Genomic DNA, 23,948 nt, shown 5'->3' with positions numbered 1-23,948 from the left:
AACCACATTATCTTGTTATACAGAACATGATACTGTTTAATATTCACATTTAAAGCGTGGCAAGCATTTGCTTTGTACAAAGATAGGGACATCACAGACAAGAATCCAGAGACAGATGTCAAAGACAAGAAGTCCCAGACACGTAGACAGACAGACAGATAGACACTGTATATTTGCTGTTTCACAGAGGGAGTGTGACAGATTCAGTCCAAATAGTAAAGGAGACTATTTCTCTACTGTTATGCCCTCCGAAACACTCATACACTTACCCTTTGTGCAGTTTCCAAAATAGACACACACACACACACACAGATGGACACATTTGTGCACATACACACTCCCGCACACAATCACCCTCGTACACCTGCAACCACACAGGCACACACACATACATTTTATATTCTGTAACATCTGCCAGTACTTTTTTTTCTGGATGCAAAATAACGTAAAGCAGAATTAGAGAAATGTACAGGGCCACATCACATTTAAAGTTCACAGTATTTGAATAAATTAAAACAAAAACACTTTACAAAGTCTTTGAAATCGTCTTTGTTTCCCTTTTCAAGATCCTCCTTCGCTCTCAAAATGTCCCATTTTTGTTCTTTTTTTACACTCCTGCTTTCTGTCCCTTCAGGTCTTCGAAAGAGCAACCTTTTGTGGACCCAGAGATTTCTTTCCAAAATATAATATAAGAATAATTCACATTAAATATGACAAAAATAAAAAATAAATTAAATTAACTGTTTCAGTACAATATAATCTTCAAGTGCCCAGCAAGTCCGGTGCTGCCTCTTTGATATTTTATGTTTGTTCAGTATTATTTCTGAAGAAGTCTCGTACATCTTTTATGTCTTCCCTTTGCTAAATTAAAAAATAATCTCAGTATTTTTGCTGGATAGAGAGCAGGAGAGAGACGAACTGGGCAGGCACCGGGAACCCAGTGTCGCGGAGGAGTAAAACCTTTCGAGACCAATGTTTGTTGGAAGTTTGCGCCCAGTTCACAAAGCCGACGCAATTTTCACCTCCTTCCGAGCCACTTCATCCTCCGAGCAGGAGCTGTTGGAGGTGTAGCCTAGTTCTGTGCTGCACTGGAGGAAGCTTGTGTTGTGGTTGCTGAAATCCAAGTTCTCCGCTTCCGACCTGTTGTCGCCCCCTCCTGCTTTGTCCGAGTACTTCCCGGCTCGCTGCTTCTCAGCCTCCAGTGCCGCCTGTTCCTTGGCTTTCCGACTCCGTTTCCACTTCATCCTTCGGTTCTGGAACCAAATCTTCACCTGAGTGAAATTTGCACAAAGAAAAATTCTTGAAAATTAGTGTTCCCTTATAATGTAATGAAACACCCCAACGCACTTTAATCAAAACACAGAACAGAGCCAGGTAAGGAGCTACATGAGGAGATATTAGGATAGGTGACCAAAAGCTTGGTCAAAGAGGTAGGTCAAGCAGGTTAGAGAATTAAACGTGTGGGGTCTCGATTCATGGGGCACTGGCACCAGTACTGGGGAAAGAGGGAGCTGTTCTATTGGGATGGGCTCCACTTAAACTGGTCTGGGATCAGTGTCCTGGTGAATTATATAACAAGGGCTATGGATAGGGCATTAAACCAAGGGTCAGGTGAAGGTAGATTTAGAAATTAAAGACAAAGTCAAGCTAATAGAGCAGTGTAGCAATTTGGGTAAAGATAAGCAGAGTGGGACAAGAAGGAACAGAGGGTTTAACAGTAATAGTGCATCAGCGAATAAGGTCCATGTAAAGAATAGCAAAAATAAATAAATTTAGAGCTTTTTATCTGAATGTGTGAAGCATTCGCAATAAGATAGATGTACTAACAGCACAAATAGAGATAAATGGTTTAATCTATTCGCCATTACAGAGGCATGGTTACAAGGTGATCAAAGTTGGGAAATAAATATTCCAGGGTACACAACATTTCAAAAGGACAGAAAGAATGGAAAAGGAGGAGGAGTAGCCTTGATAGTAAAGGATGACATAAGGACAAGAGTGAGAAAGGATCTTGGTTCAGAAGATCAGGAAATAGAATCAGAATGGACGGAGATTAGGAATAAAAATGGTCAGAAAACAGCTAGTGAGAGTAATTTATAGGCTCCCTAACAGTAGTTATACAGTTGGACAGACCATTAAGCAAGAAATAATTGGAGCTTGTAACAAAGACAATGTAACAATTGTGGGGGACTTTAATCTCCACAGAGACTGGACAAATCAAATCGGCAAAAGTAGTCTGGAAGATAAATTTGTAGAATGCTTTCACAATAGTTTCCCGGAACAATACATTGTGGAACCAACTAGGGGTAAAGCTATTTACATCTATTATTGCAAAATGAGGCAGGTTTAATTAGTAATCTCATGGTAAAAGATCCGCTGGGAAAAAGTGATCATAATACAAATGAATTCCATATTAAGTTTGAAAGCGACATACTCCAGTCTCAAACAAAAATTTTAAAGCCAATTACATAAGCATGAGGAGAGAGCTGACTAAGGTTTATTGGGTAAATAGACTAAAAGATATGTCAGTAAATAAAGAGTGGGAAACATTTAAAGAAACAATTCAAAATGTTCAACAAAAATACATTTCCATCAAAAGGAACTCAATATGAAACTGGCTTGCTAGGGAAGTTAAGGATAGTATTAGATTAAAAGAAGATGTTTATAATATTGCAAAGAATAGCAGTAAGCCTGAGGATTGGAAATGTTTTAGAAAGCAGCATAGGGCAACCAAAAAGTTGATAAGAAGGGAAAAAATAGAATATAACAGTAAATTAGCCAGGAATATAAAAGCAGATTGTAAGAGCTTTTACAAGTGTATCAAAAGGAGGAGAGTAGCTAAAATAAACATTTGGCAGAGACGGTAAACAAATATTTTGTGTCCGTTTTCATGGTAGAAGACACAAATTACGTACCAGAAATAGGGGGTAACCAAGGGGCTAATAAGAGTGAGGAACTTATGGTAATTCATATCAACAGAGAAAAAGTTTTGGAGAAACTTAACGGACTAAAAGCCAACAAATGTCCAGGACCTGATGGCCTACATCCTAGGATTCTAAAAAAAGATAGAGAATGCACTGGTTATTATTTTCCAAAATTCGCTAGATTCTGGAACAGAAGTTCTGGAGTTGATTGGAGAATTTAACACCGCTATTCCAGAAAGGAGGGAGAGAGAAACAGTGATCTACAGACCAGTTAGCCTGACATCAGTCATCGGGAAAATGCTGAAATCTATCATTAAGGAAGACTTAACAATGCACTTAGAAAATTATAATATGATCAGACAAAGTTAACATGGTTTTTATAAAAGGGAAATCGTGTTTGACAAATTTATTGGAGTTTTTTGAGGATGGAACTAATAAGGTAGATAAAGGGGAATATAATAGAATTCTTCATCAAGATGGAGAGTGACGTAGTTGATTCTGAGACAAGGGTCCTGAATCTTAGTAAAGGAAACTACGAAGGTATGAGGTGCGAGTTGGTCATGGCGGATTGGGAAACGTTACTTAAAGGGATGACGGTGGATAGGCAATGGCAAACATTTAAAGAGCGCATGGATGAACCTCAACAATTGCTTATCCCTGTCTGGCACAAAAGTAAAACGGGAAAGGTAGCTAAACCGTGGCTTACAAGGGAAGTTAGAGATAGCATTAGATCCAAGGAAGAGGCATATAAATTTGCCAGGAAAAACAACAGACTTGAGGATTGGGAGCAGTTTAGAATTCAGCAAAGGAGGCCCAAGGGATTGATTAAGAAGGGGAAAATAGAGTACGAGAGCAAGCTTACGGGGAACATAAAAACTGACTGTAAAAGTTTCTATAGGTATGTGAAGAGAAAAAGATTGGTGAAGACAAATGTAGGTCCCTTACACTCAGAAACAAGGGAATTTATTATGGTGAATAAAGAAATGGCTGACCAACTAAATGCATACTTTGGTTCTGTCTTCACAAAGGAGGACACAAATATCATACCAGAAATGTTGGGAAACACAGGGCTTAGTGAGAGAGAGGAACTGAAAGAAATCAATATTAGTAGAGAAATGGTGTTGGGGAAATTGATGGGATTGAAGGCCAATAAATCCCCAGGGCCTGATGGTATGCATCCCAGAGTACTTAAGGAAGTGGCCCTAGAAATAGTGGATGCATTGGTGGTCATCTTCCAAGATTCGATAGACTCTGGAACAGTTCCTACAGATTGGAGGGTAGCTAATGCAACCCCACTATTTAAAAAGGGAGGTAGAGAGAAAGCAGGGAATTATAGACCAGTCAGCCTGACGTCGGTAGTGGGGAAGTGTGAGGTTATTCACTTTGGTAGTAAGAATAGAAAAGTAGAATATTTTTTAAAAAGGCTTGAACATCTAAATGTTGATGTTCAGAGAGACTTGGGTGTACTTGTACACTGACCACAGAAAGTTAGCATGCTGGTACAGCAAGCAAATAGGAAGGCAAATGGCATGTTGCCCTTTATTACAAGGGGATTGAAGTACAAGAATAAGGAAGTTTTGGTACAATTGTACAGGGTTTTGGTGAGACCATACCCGGAATACTATGTGCAGTCTTGGTCTCCATATTTAAGGAAGGATAGACTTGATTTGGAGGCGATACAGCAAAGGTTCACTAGATTGGTTTCTGGGATGAGAGGGTTGTCCTATGATGAGATGCTGAGTAAGTCGGGCCGATACTCTTTGGTTTTTTGAAGAATGAGAGGTAATCGCACTGAAACATACAAGATTCTGAAGGGGCTTGAAAGGGTAGACACTGAGAGGGTGTGTCCCTTGGCTGGGGAATCTAGAACACAGAACACAGTCTCAGGATAAGGGGCCGATCACTTAGATCTGAGATGAAGACCAAACCAGATGTAGGCCAAACCAGAAAAGAACAGCAGATTTCCCTCCCTAAAGGACATGTGTGAACCAGATGGATTTTTACAATTAATGTTCGTTTCATGGCACCATTACTGAGACTAGCTTTCAATTCTATATATTTATTAATCAAATTAATTAATTAAATTTAAGTTCTACCAGCTGCCGCAGCGGGATTTGAACCCATGTCCCCATGGCATTAGCTTGGGCCTCTAGATTACTTGTTTAGTGGCATTACCACTGCACCACGACCTACCCCAACTGGAGTAGCATGTCCAATTTTTGGACACAAATTTATAACTTACCAGTTAACTACAAACAAAATAAGCTAACATTTTATTACAAATGGGCATAGTTTTATAGAAAATTCAGATTATTGTACCAAGAGCTAGTTTCTAGTCTTGAATACAAATGTAAAACAATATACTTCTGCAAAAAATAAATAATTCTGGGCACCACACTTTAGGAAGGATGTCAGGGCATTGGAGAGGGTATGGAAGAGATTTACTAGAATGGCACCAGGGATGAGGGAGTTCAGTTATGTGGAGAGACTGGAGAAGCTGGGATTGTTCTCCTTAGAGCAGAGAAGTTTAAGGGGAAATTTAATGGAGGGGTTCAGAATTATGAAGGGTTTTGATAGAGTAGATAAGAAGGACGTTTCCAGTGGCAAGACGGTCAGTAACCAGAGGACACAGATTTAAGATCATTGGCAAAGGAACCAGAGGGGGAGATGAGGAGTATGTTTTTATACGCAGTGAGTTGTTGTGATCTGGAATGCGCTGCCTGAAAGGGCCAGGGAAGCAGATTCAATAGCAACTCTCAATAAGGAATTGGATAAATACCTGAAAGGGATAACATTTGCAGGGTTCTGGGGGAAAGAGCAGTCAAATGAGGCAAATCGGAAAGCTTTCAAAGAGCAGATGCAGGCACAGTGGACTGAATGCCTCCTTCTGTACTGTAATGTTCCATGATTTCTTCCTTACCTGGGTTTCTGTCAGCATGAGGGATGTGGCCACCTCGAAGCGTTTCGGCCTGGACAGGTACTTGTTGAGCTTGAACTGGTTTTCCAGCTCCAGAAGCTGTTGGCTGGTGAACGCAGTCCGAGGCCGACGACACTTCCCCATCAGTCCCGACTGAGGCTGAGCTGCAAAACCAGCAGGAGCAAAAAAAAGACAAACAAAATTAACAATCATGCCAGATTATAGAAAAGAAGACTTGCATTTATCAAGCTATTGAATCTGCTTCCCCGGCCCTTTCAGGCAGCGCATTCCGGATCACAACAACTCACTGTTTAAAAATGCTTTCTCATCATCTACCCTCTGGTTCCTTTGCCAATGATCTTAAATCTGTGTCCTCTGGTTACTGACCAATGAAAAACTTTTGAAGTGTAGACACTGTTGTAATGTAGGAAATACAGCAGCCAATTTGCACACAGTAAGATCCCACAAACAACAATGTGATAATCTGCTGTCGTAATGTTGAGGGATGAACACAACACCAGTGATGACTCCATGTGCTCTTCTTTGAGTAACACACAGGATTTTCTCACATTGAGAGTGCAGACAGGCCCTCATTTTAACATCTGATCTGAAAGATGGCATCTCTGACAGTGCAGCACTCCCTCAGCCTGAATTTTGTGCTGAAGGCTCTGGGGTAGGATTTGAATCCACAATGTTCTGACTCAGAGAGAGAGTGCTACCCACTGAGCCAAATCCGCAAAAAGGACAATGGCCAAAGAAAGAGCAACATCAACAGCAGCTCAGTTTGGGTCTGTACTGTGTACATCAGACCATGCACAATCTGCTTCTAACACTATAATACATTAGGCATGGTAGGGTAGTGGTTATGTTGCTGAGCCAGCAGTCCAGGGACCTGAAGTCATAACCCCACCTTACCAAATTGAATCTAAGTAAAAATGATAGCTAAAGTGGCCATGAAGTTATCTGAAAGTTATAAAAACCTAACTGATTCGCTAATGTCCCTTTTGGGAAGAAAACCTGTTACCCTTACCTGGTCTGGACCTATATGTGACTCCAGTCCCACACTCTTTATTGCCCTCTAACAGTGCAGCATTCCGTCAGTAGTGCACTGGAGTGTCAGTACTGGAAAGGGAAGAGAGGCACCAAGGGGATTATCACCTGCTACCAGGTTGTATTCTGTTTAAAGCTTATGTTCAGTTGATTAGAAACATAGAAAATAGGAGCAGGAGTAGGCCATACGGCCCTTCGAGCCCGCTCCGCCATTCATTACAATCATGGCTGATCATCCAACTTAGTAGCCTGTTCCCACTTTCCCCCCCATATCCTTTGATCCCTTTCACCCCAAGAGCTATATCTAACTCCTTCTTGAAAACATACAATGTTTCGGCCTCAACTGCTTTCTGTGGTAGCGAATTCCACAGGCTCACCGCTCTCTGGGTGAAGAAATCTCTCCTCATCTCAGTCCTGAAAGGTTTACCCCGTATCCTTAGACTATGACCCCTGGTTCTGGACTCCCCCATCATCGGGAACATCCTTCTTGCATCTACCCTGTCAAGTCCTGTTAGAATTTTATAGGTTTCTATGAGATCCCCCCTCACTCTTCTGAACTGCAGTGAATATAATCCTAACTGACTCAATCTCTCCGCATACGTCAGTCCCGCCATCCCAGGAACCAGTCTGGTAAACCTTCGCTGCACTCCCTCTATAGCAAGAACATCCTTCCTGTCAATACTCAGGTGAGTAGTTAAAGCATACAGACCAGCTAGGCTGATGGTTGGGGCAGATCAATTCACACACATTAAGGGAGAGCAGCTGAGGTGGAGGGGACAAAATCGGCCAGGGCTCCCCCAGATGTCTGATGTGACGCCATCCACAGTTGAATAGCCAGCCGACACTCAATGTAGAACAGCACTTGGGTGAGTTACCAGAAAGCAGCCAGACATTCGGGGAACTTCCATGAATCAGTGCTTTCGAGGAATTAGAGAAAGAAAATTGGAGGGAAAATATTGATTGGCGTAAAGTTGTGTTTTTTTTTAAAGAACAAGATAGGTTTTATGGCGTCTTGTGTGGTTTGGTTGTGAAGAAGCTGAAACTCATGCTAAGGACTAATTTTCATTTGCTGGGGCATTTAGAATGTTTTGTACAACACGAGAGAAGTTGACTGAAAGATATTCTTTGGCTCATTTGGTCTCATCCTTCTGGAATACCAACTCTGCCATCTCCTGTTACTGGATCTTAAATTAATTCAGTGTCCTTCCTTCACACATTTCTCCTGAATCCTGTATTCAATTTATTTCTGATAGTCATTTATTTTTATGGCCCGTAGATTTGAAGATCATAAAATATTATGAGACGTGTGTAACCATTGAATGTTTTGGTCCTGATTTTAACTCTGTGCAAATGGGTGGGTTTTGAATGGGTTAAAATTGGGCCCTTTAAATCTTTCTGTTTAAGAGGAGTGACCCCTTTTAATTTAGAAGTTGGAGTTTTGTGATGTAACTAGGACCCTCGAATTGCCATTTAAGATTGGAACCTGAGCTGTGCTCACTCCGACTGGTCCCATGGGCAGTGGAACCGAAGAGGCCTGGCCAACAGATAAGGGAGGGGAGGGGGGGGGGGGGGTAGGGGGGGAATGATTTTTGTAGGCCTCGGAGGAGCATGAGTGTAGGTCCCACAAAAATCATCTGGGCTGCTGCTGGCCTGGGAAATCCCCACCTCTCCCCCCACTGCCCCCCTCCCCACACCTCCAGTCTCTATGATCACAAACCTCTCCACTCCTCCAAACACTGCAGACTCCCCACCCTGTAACTTACCTTGCAGGGGGTTGCTCTGGCCTCAAGGCAGCGAGTTGCACCAGGGGAGGCCTGTTTAGCTCCCTGCAGCTCACCTCCCTAGTTTAAATGAGGCCAAGGATAAAGATGGATCCCAGAGAATGGAGAGACAGAAAGGATTAGCATGTGGGAGACCAGCGGAGAGGGATCTACAGGGAGATTTTTTTTAAAAGGAAGAATTGGTTTATAAGCAACAGTACAGGTACCATTAATTTAAATAGATATTAATCATATGAGCACTAGGTGGTGCTGTGAGCACACACTGGCTGTCGCAGGTATGAACAAATGAAAGGTTTCTTTATTTTTTTTGTTTCTTTATTTCTTTCTCTGGCTGTTAGGATCAAAGCTACACCACAGTCTTCTTCTTCTTCTTCTTCTTCTTCTTCTCTGGCCTCCTTGTCTCGAGAGACAATGGGTAAGCGCCTGGAGGTGGTCAGTGGTTTGTGAAGCAGCGCCTGGAGTGGCTATAAAGGCCAATTCTAGAGTGACAGACTCTTCCACAGGTGCTGCAGATGAAATTGGTTGTCGGGGCTGTTACACAGTTGGCTCTCCCCTTGCACGTCTGTCTTTTTACCTGACAACTGCTAAGTCTCTTTGACTCGCCACTCTTTAGCCCCGCCTTTATGGCTGCCCGCCAGCTCTGGCGATCAATGGCAACTGACTCCCACGACAGTAATTTATGTGTACCACCACAATCGAGCACCAGGAGGTAATCTCATAGGTGTTTGCTGGCAGTGAGTGCTAGTGGATCTACAGGTACAAAATCACAATCTATGGTTAGAGGTGGGTCCAGCTAGTTTAGGACAATTGTCAGGATGTACAGTGCTAGGAGAGGAATAAGTTACCCAAAAGTGTGTTTCGCAGAGAGATTGAAAAGACAAGACTTGCATTTATATAACGCCTTTCTTGACCTCAGGATATCCCGAAGCACCTGACAGCCAATGAAGTACTTTTTGAAGAGTCGCCACTGTTGTAATGTAGGAAACATGGCAGCCAATTTGTGCACAGCAAGCTCCCACAAACAGCAATGAGCTAATGGCCAGATCATCTGTTTTTTTAGTGATGTTGATTAAGGGATAACTATTGGCCAGCACACTAGGGAGAACTCCCCTGCTGTTCTTTGGAATAGTGACATGGGATCTTTTCTGTCCACCTGAGAAGGAACACAGGACCTCAGTTTAATGTCTCATCTGAAAGATAGCACCTCCGACAATGCAGCACTCCCTCAGTACTGCACTCAATTGCCAGCTTGATGTGCTCAAGTCCTCAAAACATTTTTAATCTGAGTTTTAGTTTGGTATTGACTCTCTCATTTATGTAATGATACAAATAATGCTAAAAACCGCCTTCATCCATAGAGATCATGTCCTAGCTTAACTGCATAAAATGTTCCAAAGATTGCTTAAGTCGCTCACTGAGCTGTTCGCTCAGTTGAATAGAAATATGTCAACAACAATAGCAGCATGCATTTACATATTGCCTGTAATGTCCCAATATGCTTCAAAGAGGTATAATGGACACTGAGCAAGGAAGGAAAGATGAGGAAGACTGACTAATAGCTTGGTGAAGGAGGTGGGGTTTTGAGGTTGGTTTTAAAGGAGAAGGTAGCTTTGGAGAGGAGAAGCATAGGTTCAAGGCACGAGCACATAGGCTGTCAATAGTGTGGTGAATGATGCAGAGGATGTACAGGACATTGTGTCATTTGTTCCAGTACATGTCCATTTGGCAGCTGGTTGAATTTAATATACAGTTTTTTTTAAATAATTGCTTCACTCCAGTTATTATTTTCATGGATATCTATTAACTGGCATTTTGCAAAAATATGTTAGATTGATTTGTCGTCTTTGAAGCGAAGTTATCAAACCAGAACTAAGAAAGAACCTAGAGACTAAGATTAAACCAGACAACTTGCATGGTTTGTGAGTGAAGGATTAAAACACAACGATGTTAAAAAAAAGTAATTATTGTCATAGTTAAGTATTCGAACTATTTATTATTTTTGATTCTATGAGGTGCTAGCATAGTTGAATAATCTTTGTGTATATAGACCCCCATCTACCTGCTCAGGTGGATATAGTAGATCCCATGAGATGGTTTGGAGAAGAACAGAGGAGTTCCCTTAGTGTCCTTGGCAACATTTATCCAACCAACACCACCAAAATCATTGCTGTTTGTGGGATCTTGCTGTGCACAAATTGACTGGTGTATTTTCTCACTTTAAACAATGACTTCACTTTGATAGTACTTCATTTGCTGTGAAGCACTTTGGGATGTAGTATGGATGTGAAAGGCATGATATAAATGTAGGGTTTTGTTTGATAAACATGAAGTTATCATAGAATCAAATTAAACAGATCAGAGGCAGGCCATTCGGTCCATCATGCCTGTGCCATCTCTATGAAAGAGCTGTTCAATTAGTCTCACTCCCCAGTTCTATCCCCGTAGCCCTGCAAATTTTTCCAATCCAAGTATGTATCCAATTCCCTTTGAAAGTTACTATTGAATCTGCTTCCAGATTCAGATCACAACTTGCTGTGTCAAAAATGTTTTCCTCATGGGGCCTGTGGTTCTTTTGCCAATTACCTAAATCTGTGTCCTCTTATTACTGACCTTTCTGCCACTGGAAACTGTTTCTCCTTATTTACTCCATCAAAACCATTCATGATTTTGAAGGTAGAAGGAGGTGGTCTTTGTGATGGTGAGGAAATGGGGGTGCAGGGGGTCAGAAACTCAGCTTGGGATCAAATAGAGGTTGCAAACAGTCCGGATCAACCTGAGCCAGTGGTTGGGGAGGAGGATGAGAAAGCAGAGTTTTTGGTGCAGACTAAAGAGAAGACGATGGCTTCAGTCTTGCCTATGCTTAACTTGTTCATTTACTGTTGGATAAATGTAATTGGTATGTAAAGCCTATATAAACTGTTATAAATAGAGCTAAATAAGTTCTAGGGTCAATGTTGTTCTGCACCTCTCAATGAAGATCCATTGAAACACGGGATAGAACTTGTAGCTGAATAATCCTATAGAAGATTTACTGTTCCTTACCCAGATGCACAATGAATTGTACCTAGATATGAGGGCAAGTGAAACATATCTGAAGATTTAGGGAGTGAAGGCTCAGCTACAAGCAAAGCCTAAAATATAGAAGTCGGAAATATCTAAAGGGTGAAAGAACCCAGAAACATAACTGACCATTCGATTGAGAAAGTCCACTGCCTCCAACAATAGTTATTGTGTGGCTCATAGGCAGCACTTTCCCATCTGAAGGTGGTGGGTTCAAATCCCAACAAGACTGGAGCACATAATCTAGGCTGACACGCCCAGTGCAGCAGTGAGGCAGTGCTGTGCTGTTGAAGGTGGGGTTTTTTGGATGAGACATTAAACTGAGGCCTCGTCTGTTCTCTCAAGTGGATGGAAAAGATCCCATGGCAATATTTCAAAGAAGTATTGATAATTATCCCACAACCAACATAACAAAAGAAACAGATGATCTGGTTATTTATCTCATTGCTGTTTGTGGGATCTTGCTGTGTGAAAATTGGCTGCTGTGTTTCCTCCATTACAACTGTGGCTACACTTCAAAAGGTACTTCTAAGGCACTTTGGAATGTCCTGAGGTCATGAGAAACACTAAAAAATGCAAGTTCTATTTTTATTTTCTACTCCTGGTAAAAATCTTGCAGTATTATTTCGAAAATCTAAACTGTGTGATACTAGTCACTGGATAAAATAGAAAGCAGCCACTGTATATAGTCCCCACCAGTTACATTGAATATTTTTTATATTTGTTTCATGGGATGTGGGCGCCACTGGCAAGGCCAGCATTTATTGCCCATCCCTAATTGCCCTTGAGAAGGTGGTGGTGAGCTGCCTTCTTGAACCGCTGCAGTCCATCTGGTGCGGGTATACCCACAGTGCTGTTAGGAAGGGAGTTCCAGGATTTTGATCCCGTGACAGTGAAGGAACAGTGATATATTTCCACATTAGGATGGTGTGTGGCTTGAAGGGCAACTGGCAGATGGTCGTGTTCCCACACGTCTGCTGTCCTTGTCCTTCCAGGTGGAAGAAGTCGAGGGTTTGGAAGGTGCGTGGAAAGAGCCTTGGTGCTTTGCTGCAGTGCATCTTGTAGATGGTACACACTACTGCTACTGTGCATCAGTGGTGGAGGGAGTGAATGTTGAAGGTGGTGGATGGGGTGCCAATTAAGCAGGCTGCTTTGTCGTGGATGGTGGTCGAGCTTCCTGAGTCTTGTTGGAGCTGCACTCGTCCAGGCAAGTAGAGAGTATTCCACCATACTCCTGACTTGAGCCTTGTAGATGATGGACAGGCTTTGGGGAGTCAGGACATGAGGTGCTTGCTACGGAATTGCCAGCCTCTGACCTTCTCTTGTATCCACAGTATTTATGTGGCTGCTCCAGTTCAGTTTCTGGTCAATATTGATAGTGGGGGATTCAGCGATGGCAATGCTGTTGAATGTCTAGGGGAGATGGTTAGATTCTCTCTTGTTGCCGGTGGTCATTGCCTGGCACTTGTGTGGCATGAATGTTACTTACCACTTATCAGTCCAAGCCTGAATACTGTCCAGGTCTGGCTGCATATGGACACAGACTACTTCAGTACCTGAGGAATTGCGGATGGTGCTGAATATTGTACAATGATCAGTGAATATTCCCACTTCTGACCTTATGATGGAGGGAAGGTCATTGATGCAGCAGCTGATGATGGTTGGGCCTAGGACACTATGCTGAGGAACTCCTGCAGCAAAGGGCAGTCACTCTCACCTCACCTCTGGAATTCAGCTCTTTTGTTCATGTTTGGACCAAGGCTGTAATGCGGTCAGGAGCCGAGTGGCCCTGGTGTAACCCAAACTGAGCATCAGTGAGCAGGTTGTTGCTGTTTAAATAGTGCTTGATAGCACTGTTGATTACATCTTCCATTACTTTGCTGTATTAAGCATATAGGAAATAGAAGCTTGAGTAGGACATATGGCCCTTCAGGCCTACTCCAATGTCCTCAACTCCACTTTTCTGCCTATTCCCAGGGTTGATGCTAACACAGTTTTCCCGCTAAGTGAACTGGAGAGTGAAACCCTAACAGGTTACTTTACTTTGTAGTTGACTATGCCAATTACATCCAGAATGCACTGACAACCTCTTATGTTAGAAAGGGCACTCTTGCACTGGGGCCTGATTAACAGTTGCAAACATAAGTAGCCAAGTCACAGTTTAACAAGTTGTGATGAACTGATTGGACAACTGCTTGAAAACCTGAGTTTGCCCAAAATAACTGGAGCTTATAAATCATCAATTTGTGATTGATATATATGGGAATGGCAACCTCTAGTTCGCTATTAGCTGGTCTAAGTGTTTACCCGCTAAAACTAAGGGCAGCATAAGTGGCGGAGTTTCTATTAGGGACTTCAATTACTATACGCTGGCGATTAGATAGTAACAGTACCAGGGATCAGACAGTCACTACTATGCAGAGATTAGGCAGTCACTGTATCACAGAGATTAGAGATTACACAGTCACTATTATAGAGATTAGACAATCACTCCAGAGGTGACATCAAGGCAGCATTTGACCGAGTATGACATCAAGGAACCCTAGCAAAACTCAATGGGAATCAGGGGGAAAATTCTCCGCTGGTTGGAGTCATATCTAGCACAAAGGAAGATGGTTGTGGTTGTTGGAGGTCAATCATCTCGGTGCCAGGACATCACTGCAGGAGTTCCTCAGCGTAGTGTCCTAGGCCCAACCATCTTCAGCTGCTTCATCAATGACCTTCCCTCCATCGTAAAGTCAGAAGTAGGGATGTTTGCTGATCACTGCACAATGTTCAGCACTATTCGCGACTCTTCAGATACTGAAGCAGCCCGTGTCCAGATGTAGCAAGACCTGGACTACATCCAGGCTTGGGTTGATAAGTGGCAAGTAACATTTGCACCACACAAATGCCAGGCAATGACCATCTCCAACAAGAGAGAATGTAACCATCTCCCCTTCACGTTCACTACCATCTCTGAATTCCCCCACTATCAGCATCCTGGATATTACTATTGACCAGAAATTGAACAGGACCAGCCACATAAATACTGTGGCTACAAGAGCAGGTCAGAGGCAGGGAATTCTGCATCTCCTGTCCTCCCAATGTGTCCACCATCTACAAGGTACAAGTCAGGAGTGTGATGGAATACTCCCCATTTGCCTGGATGGGTGCAGCTCCAACAACACTCAAGAAGCTCGACACCATCCAGGACAAAGCAGCCCACTTGATTGGCACTCCATTTACCACCTTCAACATTCACTCCCTGCACCACCGACGCACAGCGGCAGCAGTGTGTACCATCTACAAGACACACTGCAGCAACTCACCAAGGCTCCTTCAACAGCACCTTCCAAATCCACAACCTCTACCACCTAGAGAGACAAGGGCAGCAGGTGCATGGGAACACCACCACCTGCAAGTTCCCTTCCAAGCCACACACCATCCTGATGGAACTATATTACCATCCTTTCACTGTTGCTGGATCAAAATCCTGGAACTCCCTTCCGAACAGCACTGTTGGTGTATCAAGATCCCAAGGACTGAAATGGTTCAAGAAGGCAGCTCGCCACCACCTTCTCAAGGGCATTTAGGGAAGGGCAATAAATGCTAACCGATGCCCACATTCCACGAACAAATAAAAAAAATTATACAGAGATTAGATAGCCACTATTATACAGAGATTAGACAATCATTATTATACAGAGTAATAAAAGCAAAATACGGCAGATGCTGGAAATCTGAAATGTATACAAGAAATGCTGGAAATACTCAGCAGGCCTGGCAGCATCTGTGGAGAGAGAAGCAGAGTTAACATTTCAGGTCAGTGACCCTTCATCAGAACTATTATACAGAGATTAGACAGTCACTAATATAGGAGGTTAGACAGGTACTATTATAGAGATATTAGACAGTCACTATTATATTGGGATTAGACAGTCACTAATATAGGAGATTAGACCAACACTATTATACAGAGATAAGACAGTCACTAATATAGGAGGTTAGACAGGTACTATTATAGAGATATTAGACAGTCACTATTATATTGGGATTAGACAGTCACTAATATATGGAGATTAGACAGACACTATTATACAGAGGTTGGACAGTCACTAATATAGGAGATCAGACAGACACTATTATATGGAGATTAGACAGTCACTATTATAAGAGATTAGACAGTCACTATTATGTGGAGATTAGACTGTCACTATTATATTGGGATTAAACAGTCACTAATATATGGAGATTAGACTGTCACTATTATATTGGGATTAAACAGTCACTAATATATGGATATTAGACTGTCACTATTATATTGGGATTAAACAGTCACTAATATATGGAGATTAGACTGTCACTATTATATTGGGATTAAACAGTCACTAATATATGGAGATTAGACTGTCACTATTATATTGGGATTAAACAGTCACTAATATATGGAGATTAGACTGTCACTATTATATTGGGATTAAACAGTCACTAATATATGGAGATTAGACTGTCACTATTATATTGGGATTAAACAGTCACTAATATATGGAGATTAGACAGTCACTATTATACAGAGATTAGACAGTCACTATTATGTGGAGATTAGACTGTCACTATTATATTGGGATTAAACAGTCACTAATATATGGAGATTAGACTGTCACTATTATATTGGGATTAAACAGTCACTAATATATGGATATTAGACTGTCACTATTATATTGGGATTAAACAGTCACTAATATATGGAGATTAGACTGTCACTATTATATTGGGATTAAACAGTCACTAATATATGGAGATTAGACTGTCACTATTATATTGGGATTAAACAGTCACTAATATATGGAGATTAGACAGACACTATTATATTGGGATTAAACAGTCACTAATATATGGAGATTAGACTGTCACTATTATATTGGGATTAAACAGTCACTAATATATGGAGATCAGACAGACACTATTATATGGAGATTAGACAGTCACTATTATAAGAGATTAGACAGTCACTATTATGTGGAGATTAGACTGTCACTATTATATTGGGATTAAACAGTCACTAATATATGGAGATTAGACAGACACTATTATACAGAGGTTGGACAGTCACTAATATAGGAGATTAGACAGACACTATTATATGGAGATTTGACAGTCACTATTATAAGAGATTAGACAGTCACTATTATGTGGAGATTAGACTGTCACTATTATATTGGGATTAAACAGTCACTAATATATGGAGATTAGACAGACACTATTATACAGAGGTTGGACAGTCACTAATATAGGAGATTAGACAGACACTATTATATGGAGATTAGACAGTCACTATTATAAGAGATTAGACAGTCACTATTATGTGGAGATTAGACTGTCACTATTATATTGGGATTAAACTGTCACTAATATATGGAGATCAGACAGTCACTATTATACAGAGGTTGGACAGTCACTATTATACAGAGATTAGACAGTCACTATTATACAGAGATTAAACAGTCACTAATATAGGAGATTAGACAGTCACTAATAGAGGAGATTAGACAGTCACTATTATATGGAGATTAGACAGACACTATTATATGGAGATTAGACAGTCACTATTATAAGAGATTAGACAGTCACTATTATATGGAGATTAGACTGACACTATTATACAGACATTAGACAGGCACTATTATACAGACATTAGACAGTCACTAATATAGGAGATTAGACAATCACTAATATAGGAGATTAGACAATCACTATTATATGGAGATTAGACAGACACTATTATAAGAGATTAGACAGTCACTATTATATGGAGATTAGACAGACACTATTATACAGACATTAGACAGGCACTAATATAGGAGATTAGACAGTCACTAATATAGGAGATTAGACAATCACTATTATATGGAGATTAGACAGTCACTATTATAAGAGATTAGACAGTCACTATTATATGGAGATTAGACAGACACTATTATACAGACATTAGACAGGCACTAATATAGGAGATTAGACAATCACTATTATATGGAGATTAGACAGACACTATTATACAGAGATTAGATAGTCACTAATATAGGAGATTAGACAGTCACTATTATACAGAGATTAAACAGTCACTAATATAGGAGATTAGACAGTCACTAATAGAGGAGATTAGACAGTCACTATTATATGGAGATTAGACAGACACTATTATATGGAGATTAGACAGTCACTATTATAAGAGATTAGACAGTCACTATTATATGGAGATTAGACAGACACTATTATACAGACATTAGACAGGCACTAATATAGGAGATTAGACAGTCACTAATATAGGAGATTAGACAATCACTATTATATGGAGATTAGACAGACACTATTATAAGAGATTAGACAGTCACTATTATATGGAGATTAGACAGACACTATTATACAGACATTAGACAGGCACTAATATAGGAGATTAGACAGTCACTAATATAGGAGATTAGACAATCACTATTATATGGAGATTAGACAGTCACTAATATAGGAGATTAGACAATCACTATTATATGGAGATTAGACAGACACTATTATACAGACATTAGACAGGCACTAATATAGGAGATTAGACAGTCACTAATATAGGAGATTAGACAATCACTATTATATAGAGATTAGACAGACACTATTATACAGAGATTCTTTCTTTCTTTTGGGCCTCCTTATCTCGAGAGACAATGGATACGCGCCTGGAGGTGGTCAGTGGTTAGACAGTCACTAATATAGGAGATTAGACAGACACTATTATATGGAGATTAGACAGTCACTATTATAAGAGATTAGACAGTCACTATTATATGGAGATTAGACAGACACTATTATACAGACATTAGATAGGCACTAATATAGGAGATTAGACAGTCACTAATATAGGAGATTAGACAATCACTATTATATGGAGATTAGACAGACACTATTATACAGAGATTAGATAGTCACTAATATAGGAGATTAGACAGTCACTATTATACAGAGATTAGACAGTCACTAATATAGGAGATTAGACAGTCACTAATATAGGAGATTAGGCAGTCACTATTATATGGAGATTAGACAGACACTTTTATACAGAGATAAGACAGTCCCAATTGTATGGAGATTAGACAGACACTATTCTACAGATATTAGACAATCACTATTATGTGGAGATTAGACAGAAACTATTATACAGACATTAGACAGTCACTATTTTATTGGGATTAAACAGTCACTAATATATGGAGATTAGACAGTCACTAATATAGGAGATTAGACAGTCACTAATATAGGAGATTAGGCAGTCACTATTATATGGAGATTAGACAGACGCTTTTATACAGAGATAAGGCAGTCACTATTATATGGAGATTAGACAGACACTATTCTACAGATATTAGACAATCACTATTATATGGAGATTAGACAGAAACTATTATACAGACATTAGACAGTCACTATTATGTGGAGATTAGACAGACACTATTATACAGAGATTAGACAGTCACTATTATGTGGAGATTAGACAGAAACTATTATACAGACATTAGACAGTCACTATTATATGGAGATTAGACAGACACTATTATACAGAGATTAGACAGTCACTATTATGTGGAGATTAGACAGAAACTATTATACAGACATTAGACAGTCACTATTATACAGAGATTAGACAGTCACTATTATGTGGAGATTAGACAGAAACCATTATACAGACATTAGACAGTCACTATTTTATTGGGATTAAACAGTCACTATTATATGGAGATTAGACAGACGCTTTTATACAGAGATAAGGCAGTCACTATTATATGGAGATTAGACAGACACTATTCTACAGATATTAGACAATCACTATTATATGGAGATTAGACAGAAACTATTATACAGACATTAGACAGTCACTATTATGTGGAGATTAGACAGACACTATTATACAGAGATTAGACAGTCACTATTATGTGGAGATTAGACAGAAACTATTATACAGACATTAGACAGTCACTATTATATGGAGATTAGACAGACACTATTATACAGAGATTAGACAGTCACTATTATGTGGAGATTAGACAGAAACTATTATACAGACATTAGACAGTCACTATTATACAGAGATTAGACAGTCACTATTATGTGGAGATTAGACAGAAACCATTATACAGACATTAGACAGTCACTATTTTATTGGGATTAAACAGTCACTATTATATGGAGATTAGACAGACACTATTATACAGAGGTTGGACAGTCACTATTATACAGAGATTAGACGGTCACTGTTATACAAATTAGACAGTCACTATTGTCCAGAGATTAGATAATCACTATGATATAGAGATCACGTGGTCACTGTATTTTATGGAAAGTAAACAGTCCCACTATAAGCATTACCCAGTACAATAGTTTATAATGATCAATGAGATTTGAATAAATGGTCACAGTTGTTTTTGTTTAAATCCAGGTTAAATTGTTGAAAACAGGGAGGGATGTAAAAGCATTCAGTCCATTGGTCCACTCTCCATCTACAATATACTCTGTCATAGATTCCACCCAGATCTATTTCATTCCTGAAAGAAAACATCCACAAACTTTCTCCCACTGCCCACCTATAGGTAAATTGGACTATGCCTGTCATTGCACTGTATGCATTTATTGTCAATGGAAAGGAACTCTGAACATTGGTCTCAAGACCTTCAGAATAACCAGGCCCAAGTTTTTTAAAAATTTATTCATGGGTTGTGGGCATCGCTGGCAAGGCTAGCATTTATTGCCCATTCGTAGTTGCCCTTGAGAATGTGGTGGTGAGCAGCCTTTGTGCCATGTTAGAACATTTCACAGGGCAGGTAAGAATCAACCACATTGCTGTGGGCCTGGAGTCACATATAGGCCAGACTGGGTAAGGATGGCAGGTTTCCTTCCCTGTGAAGGACAATAGTGAACCAGATGGATTTTGACAGCAATCCAATAGCTTCATTGTCACCATTCCTGATACTAGCTTTTTTTTCCAGATTTATTTCATTAACTGAATGCAATTCACAAACTGCCATGGTGGGATTTGAATTCACATGACTCACATAACACCAGTCAGCAACGGCTAAATGGCAACATGTTTAATACTCACAATATCAACACCTTGCACTAACATAGCACCTTTAATGCAGTATAAACCTCCTAAGATAATTCACAGGAGTGATTATCAAACAAAAATTTGACGCCAAGCCACATAAGGAGATATTCAGAGAGGTGATCCCAAAATTTGGACGAAGAGGTAGGTTGCTGTACAGAACTTTAGTTAGGCCACACTTAGAATATTGCGTGCAAATCTGGTCGCCACACTACCAGAAGGACGTGGGGGCTTTGGAGAGGGTACAGAAGAGCTTTACTAGGATGTTGCCTGGTCTGGAGGGCATTAGCTATGAGGAGAGGTTGGATAAACTTGGATTGGTTTCACTGGAACAACGGAGGTGGAGGGGCGACATGATAGAGGTTTACAAAGTTATGAGCGGCATGGACAGAGTGGATAGTCAGAAGCTTTTTCCCAGGGTGGAAGAGTCAGTTACTAGGGGGCATAGGTTTAAGGTGAGAGGGGCAAAGTTCCGAGGGGATGTGTGAGGCAAATTCTTTACACAGAGGGTGGTGAGTGCCTGGAACCTGCTGCAGGGGGAGGTGGTGGAAGCAGGTACGATAGCGACGTTTAAGAGGCATCTTGACAAATACATGAATAGGATGGGAATAGAGGGATACGGTCCCCGGAAGTGCAGAAGGTTTTAGTTTAAGCAGGCATCAAGATTGGCGCAGGCTTGGAGGGCCGAATGGCCTGTTCCTGTGCTGTACTGTTCTTTGTTCTTTGTTTTAAGGAGAGTCTTAAAGGAACAATGAGGGAGGTTGAGAGGCAGAGAGGTTTTAAGGAGGGTGTTAATGGAGGAGCGAGGGAGGTAGAGAAGAGGCAGGTGGTGGGGTGGGGGGGGCTTTAGGGAGGGAATTCCAGCTCTTATGGCCTAGGTGACTGAAGGCACAGTCAGCAATTGTAGAGTGATGAAAACAGGGTTGCACAAGAGACCAGAATTGGAGGAGCCCAGAGGTGGTGGAGGGTTATAGGGCTGAAGTAGGCTACAGAGGTTGGGAGGGCTTGGAGGGATTGAAAACAAGAAAGAAAATACCCATTTGTCTATTGAAGGCTTGTATAAAATTGCCCATTTTTTCAGAGCATGACTTTGCCTCGTAATACCAGGCTACTTTCCTATGAGTACTGACTTTTGCTAAATTAATGTCTATATTACAAGGAACTTTTAATTCACAATATTTGTTAGTGGCTTGCCTTGCGGATACTGGTGTTCTCTTCCAGAAAGCCAGTTGGTGAAGGATAGAACTGGAGCCAATCTTTACAAACTTTTATATTCATTTACAGAGTTACACATTGCAAACATACACCTCCTAACCTAACAACCACCTGCATACAACTGCCACTTGACTTCCATTCTAAATTACATTAACCTCTCCTTCACCCGCCCACCCTCCACCCTGTTTATATTTGAGAACAGCTTCATCTTGAATTGGGTCCACAATGTGCTGGGACTCCTGGCATTCTAGACTCCAATTCACCAGGGCAGACTTCATAGTAACACAAGAATAGGCCACTGACACCTTCAAGGTTGCCACACTGCATGTATGAGGGGCTCAGCCATAGTTTCCTCCCTGCCCCCATCCTCCTCCCCATCCCCTCATTCGCACAAGGTTATTGTCTCTTCCTAATCCCCATGTGAATCTATTAATATATCTACAAGCCTCGTTTCCTTTCTTGGCAAGTATTGATTCAGTTGCTGGAGCTTGTTCCACATGCCCAATTATTCTGTGGTTAAAAATTCTCTTCTGATCTCACTCAATGTTTGTGTTTTGGAATTGTGTCCCTGAGTTTTGTCTGTGTTAAATAGCCCGCTTACCTATGCCTTTCATATTTTTATTTAATTTCAGTGCACTGAGGGAGTGCTGCATTATCAGAGGTAGCACTAAACTGAAGACTTGCCTTCCTGGTCCTGATGATTCAGGTCTTTGCTAAAGATTTCTCCAGCACTATCTCAACCAACAGTGCACAAAGCAATTGATCAAGCAACTGTATGTGGGACCAACACTGCACAAATTAGCTTCCGTGTTTGCCGCCTAACAGCAACTGCATTCAATGAAATTCATGACATATTCGGGACATTTTAGGAGATTTCTCAGAGATGAAATAAGGTGCTACATAATTGCAAATTCTTTCCATTGGCGCAACTGAGCAAGTGCAAATTTGCACGCTTATGGTTGATTAAAAGCTTGGAATGCAATGTTGTGTTCTGATTTTTGGTCCTCCCCAGTGTCAAGGGATAGGAAAGAAGAAGGAAAGATTTGCATTTATATAGCACCTTTCATGATCTCAGGACCTCCCAAAGCATTTTAATTTTTTGAAGTGGAGTCACTGTTGTACTGTAGGAAAAATGGTGGTCAATTTGTGCGCAGCAAGGTCCCACAAACAGCAATGTGATAATGACCAGTTTTTAGTGATGTTGGTTGAGGTTAAACGTTGGCCAGGATATCAGACAGAACTTCCCTGCTCTCCTTCAAAATAGTGGCTATGGGATCTTTAAATTCCTCTTAAAAGGGTACATGGGGCCCCAGTCTAACATCTTATCTGAAACACGGCACCTCCAACATTGCAGCACACCCTCAGGACTGGCACTGGGAGTACTGGGCCTAGATTTTATGTTCAAGTCTCTGGAGTGGGACTTCAATGCCTAATCTTGTAACTCAATGGCAAGAGTGCTACCAACTAAGCCATGGCTGAAACAAAAGACATGGCTGGGTCAAGGAAAATCAAAGATATACATCCTGGGCCTGCAGAGGCAGTCTCAACAAATTGACAGCAACTCAAAACATATTGCCAGTGTAAACGTCAACTCGTTAATTTCCAGACAATCGTATTACAGCCTCTGAAGGACCATCAAAAGATCATCTGCTGAGGTCGTTCTCAGCTCCTTGCAACAACAAGTTGCATTTATATAGCGGATTTAACATCGTGGAAAGTCCCAGAATGCTTCACAGGAGCATTATCAAATAATTGACACAAAACCATACAAGGAGACATTAGGACAAGTGACATAATCTTGGTCAAAGAGGTAGATTTTATGGCGTATCTTAAAGGAAGGTTTAGGGAAGGAATTTCAGAATTTCAGGTCCAAAGCA

General features: G+C 40.8%; 1 protein-coding gene across 1 annotated transcript in view; it reads right to left on the bottom strand.

Moving 5' to 3' along the window:
• Positions 1–913: 913 nt before the first annotated feature.
• The window catches only part of mnx2b (motor neuron and pancreas homeobox 2b), a 51,335-nt gene continuing 28,300 nt past the window's right edge, over positions 914–23,948 (bottom strand). The window contains exons 2-3 of the mRNA XM_068034468.1: positions 5,845–6,005; positions 914–1,271 (exon numbers count right to left, since the gene is read on the bottom strand). Of these exons, the coding sequence (XP_067890569.1) occupies positions 999–1,271; positions 5,845–6,005 (434 nt within the window). The 3' untranslated portion in view covers positions 914–998. The remainder of the gene's footprint in view (positions 1,272–5,844; positions 6,006–23,948) is intronic.

This window comes from Heterodontus francisci, chromosome 7 (genome assembly GCF_036365525.1).
Source record: "Heterodontus francisci isolate sHetFra1 chromosome 7, sHetFra1.hap1, whole genome shotgun sequence".
Classification (NCBI taxonomy): Eukaryota; Metazoa; Chordata; class Chondrichthyes; order Heterodontiformes; family Heterodontidae; genus Heterodontus; species Heterodontus francisci.
Note: the sequence above shows the minus strand (reverse complement) of the source record. Positions and strands in the feature narration are given on the sequence as shown.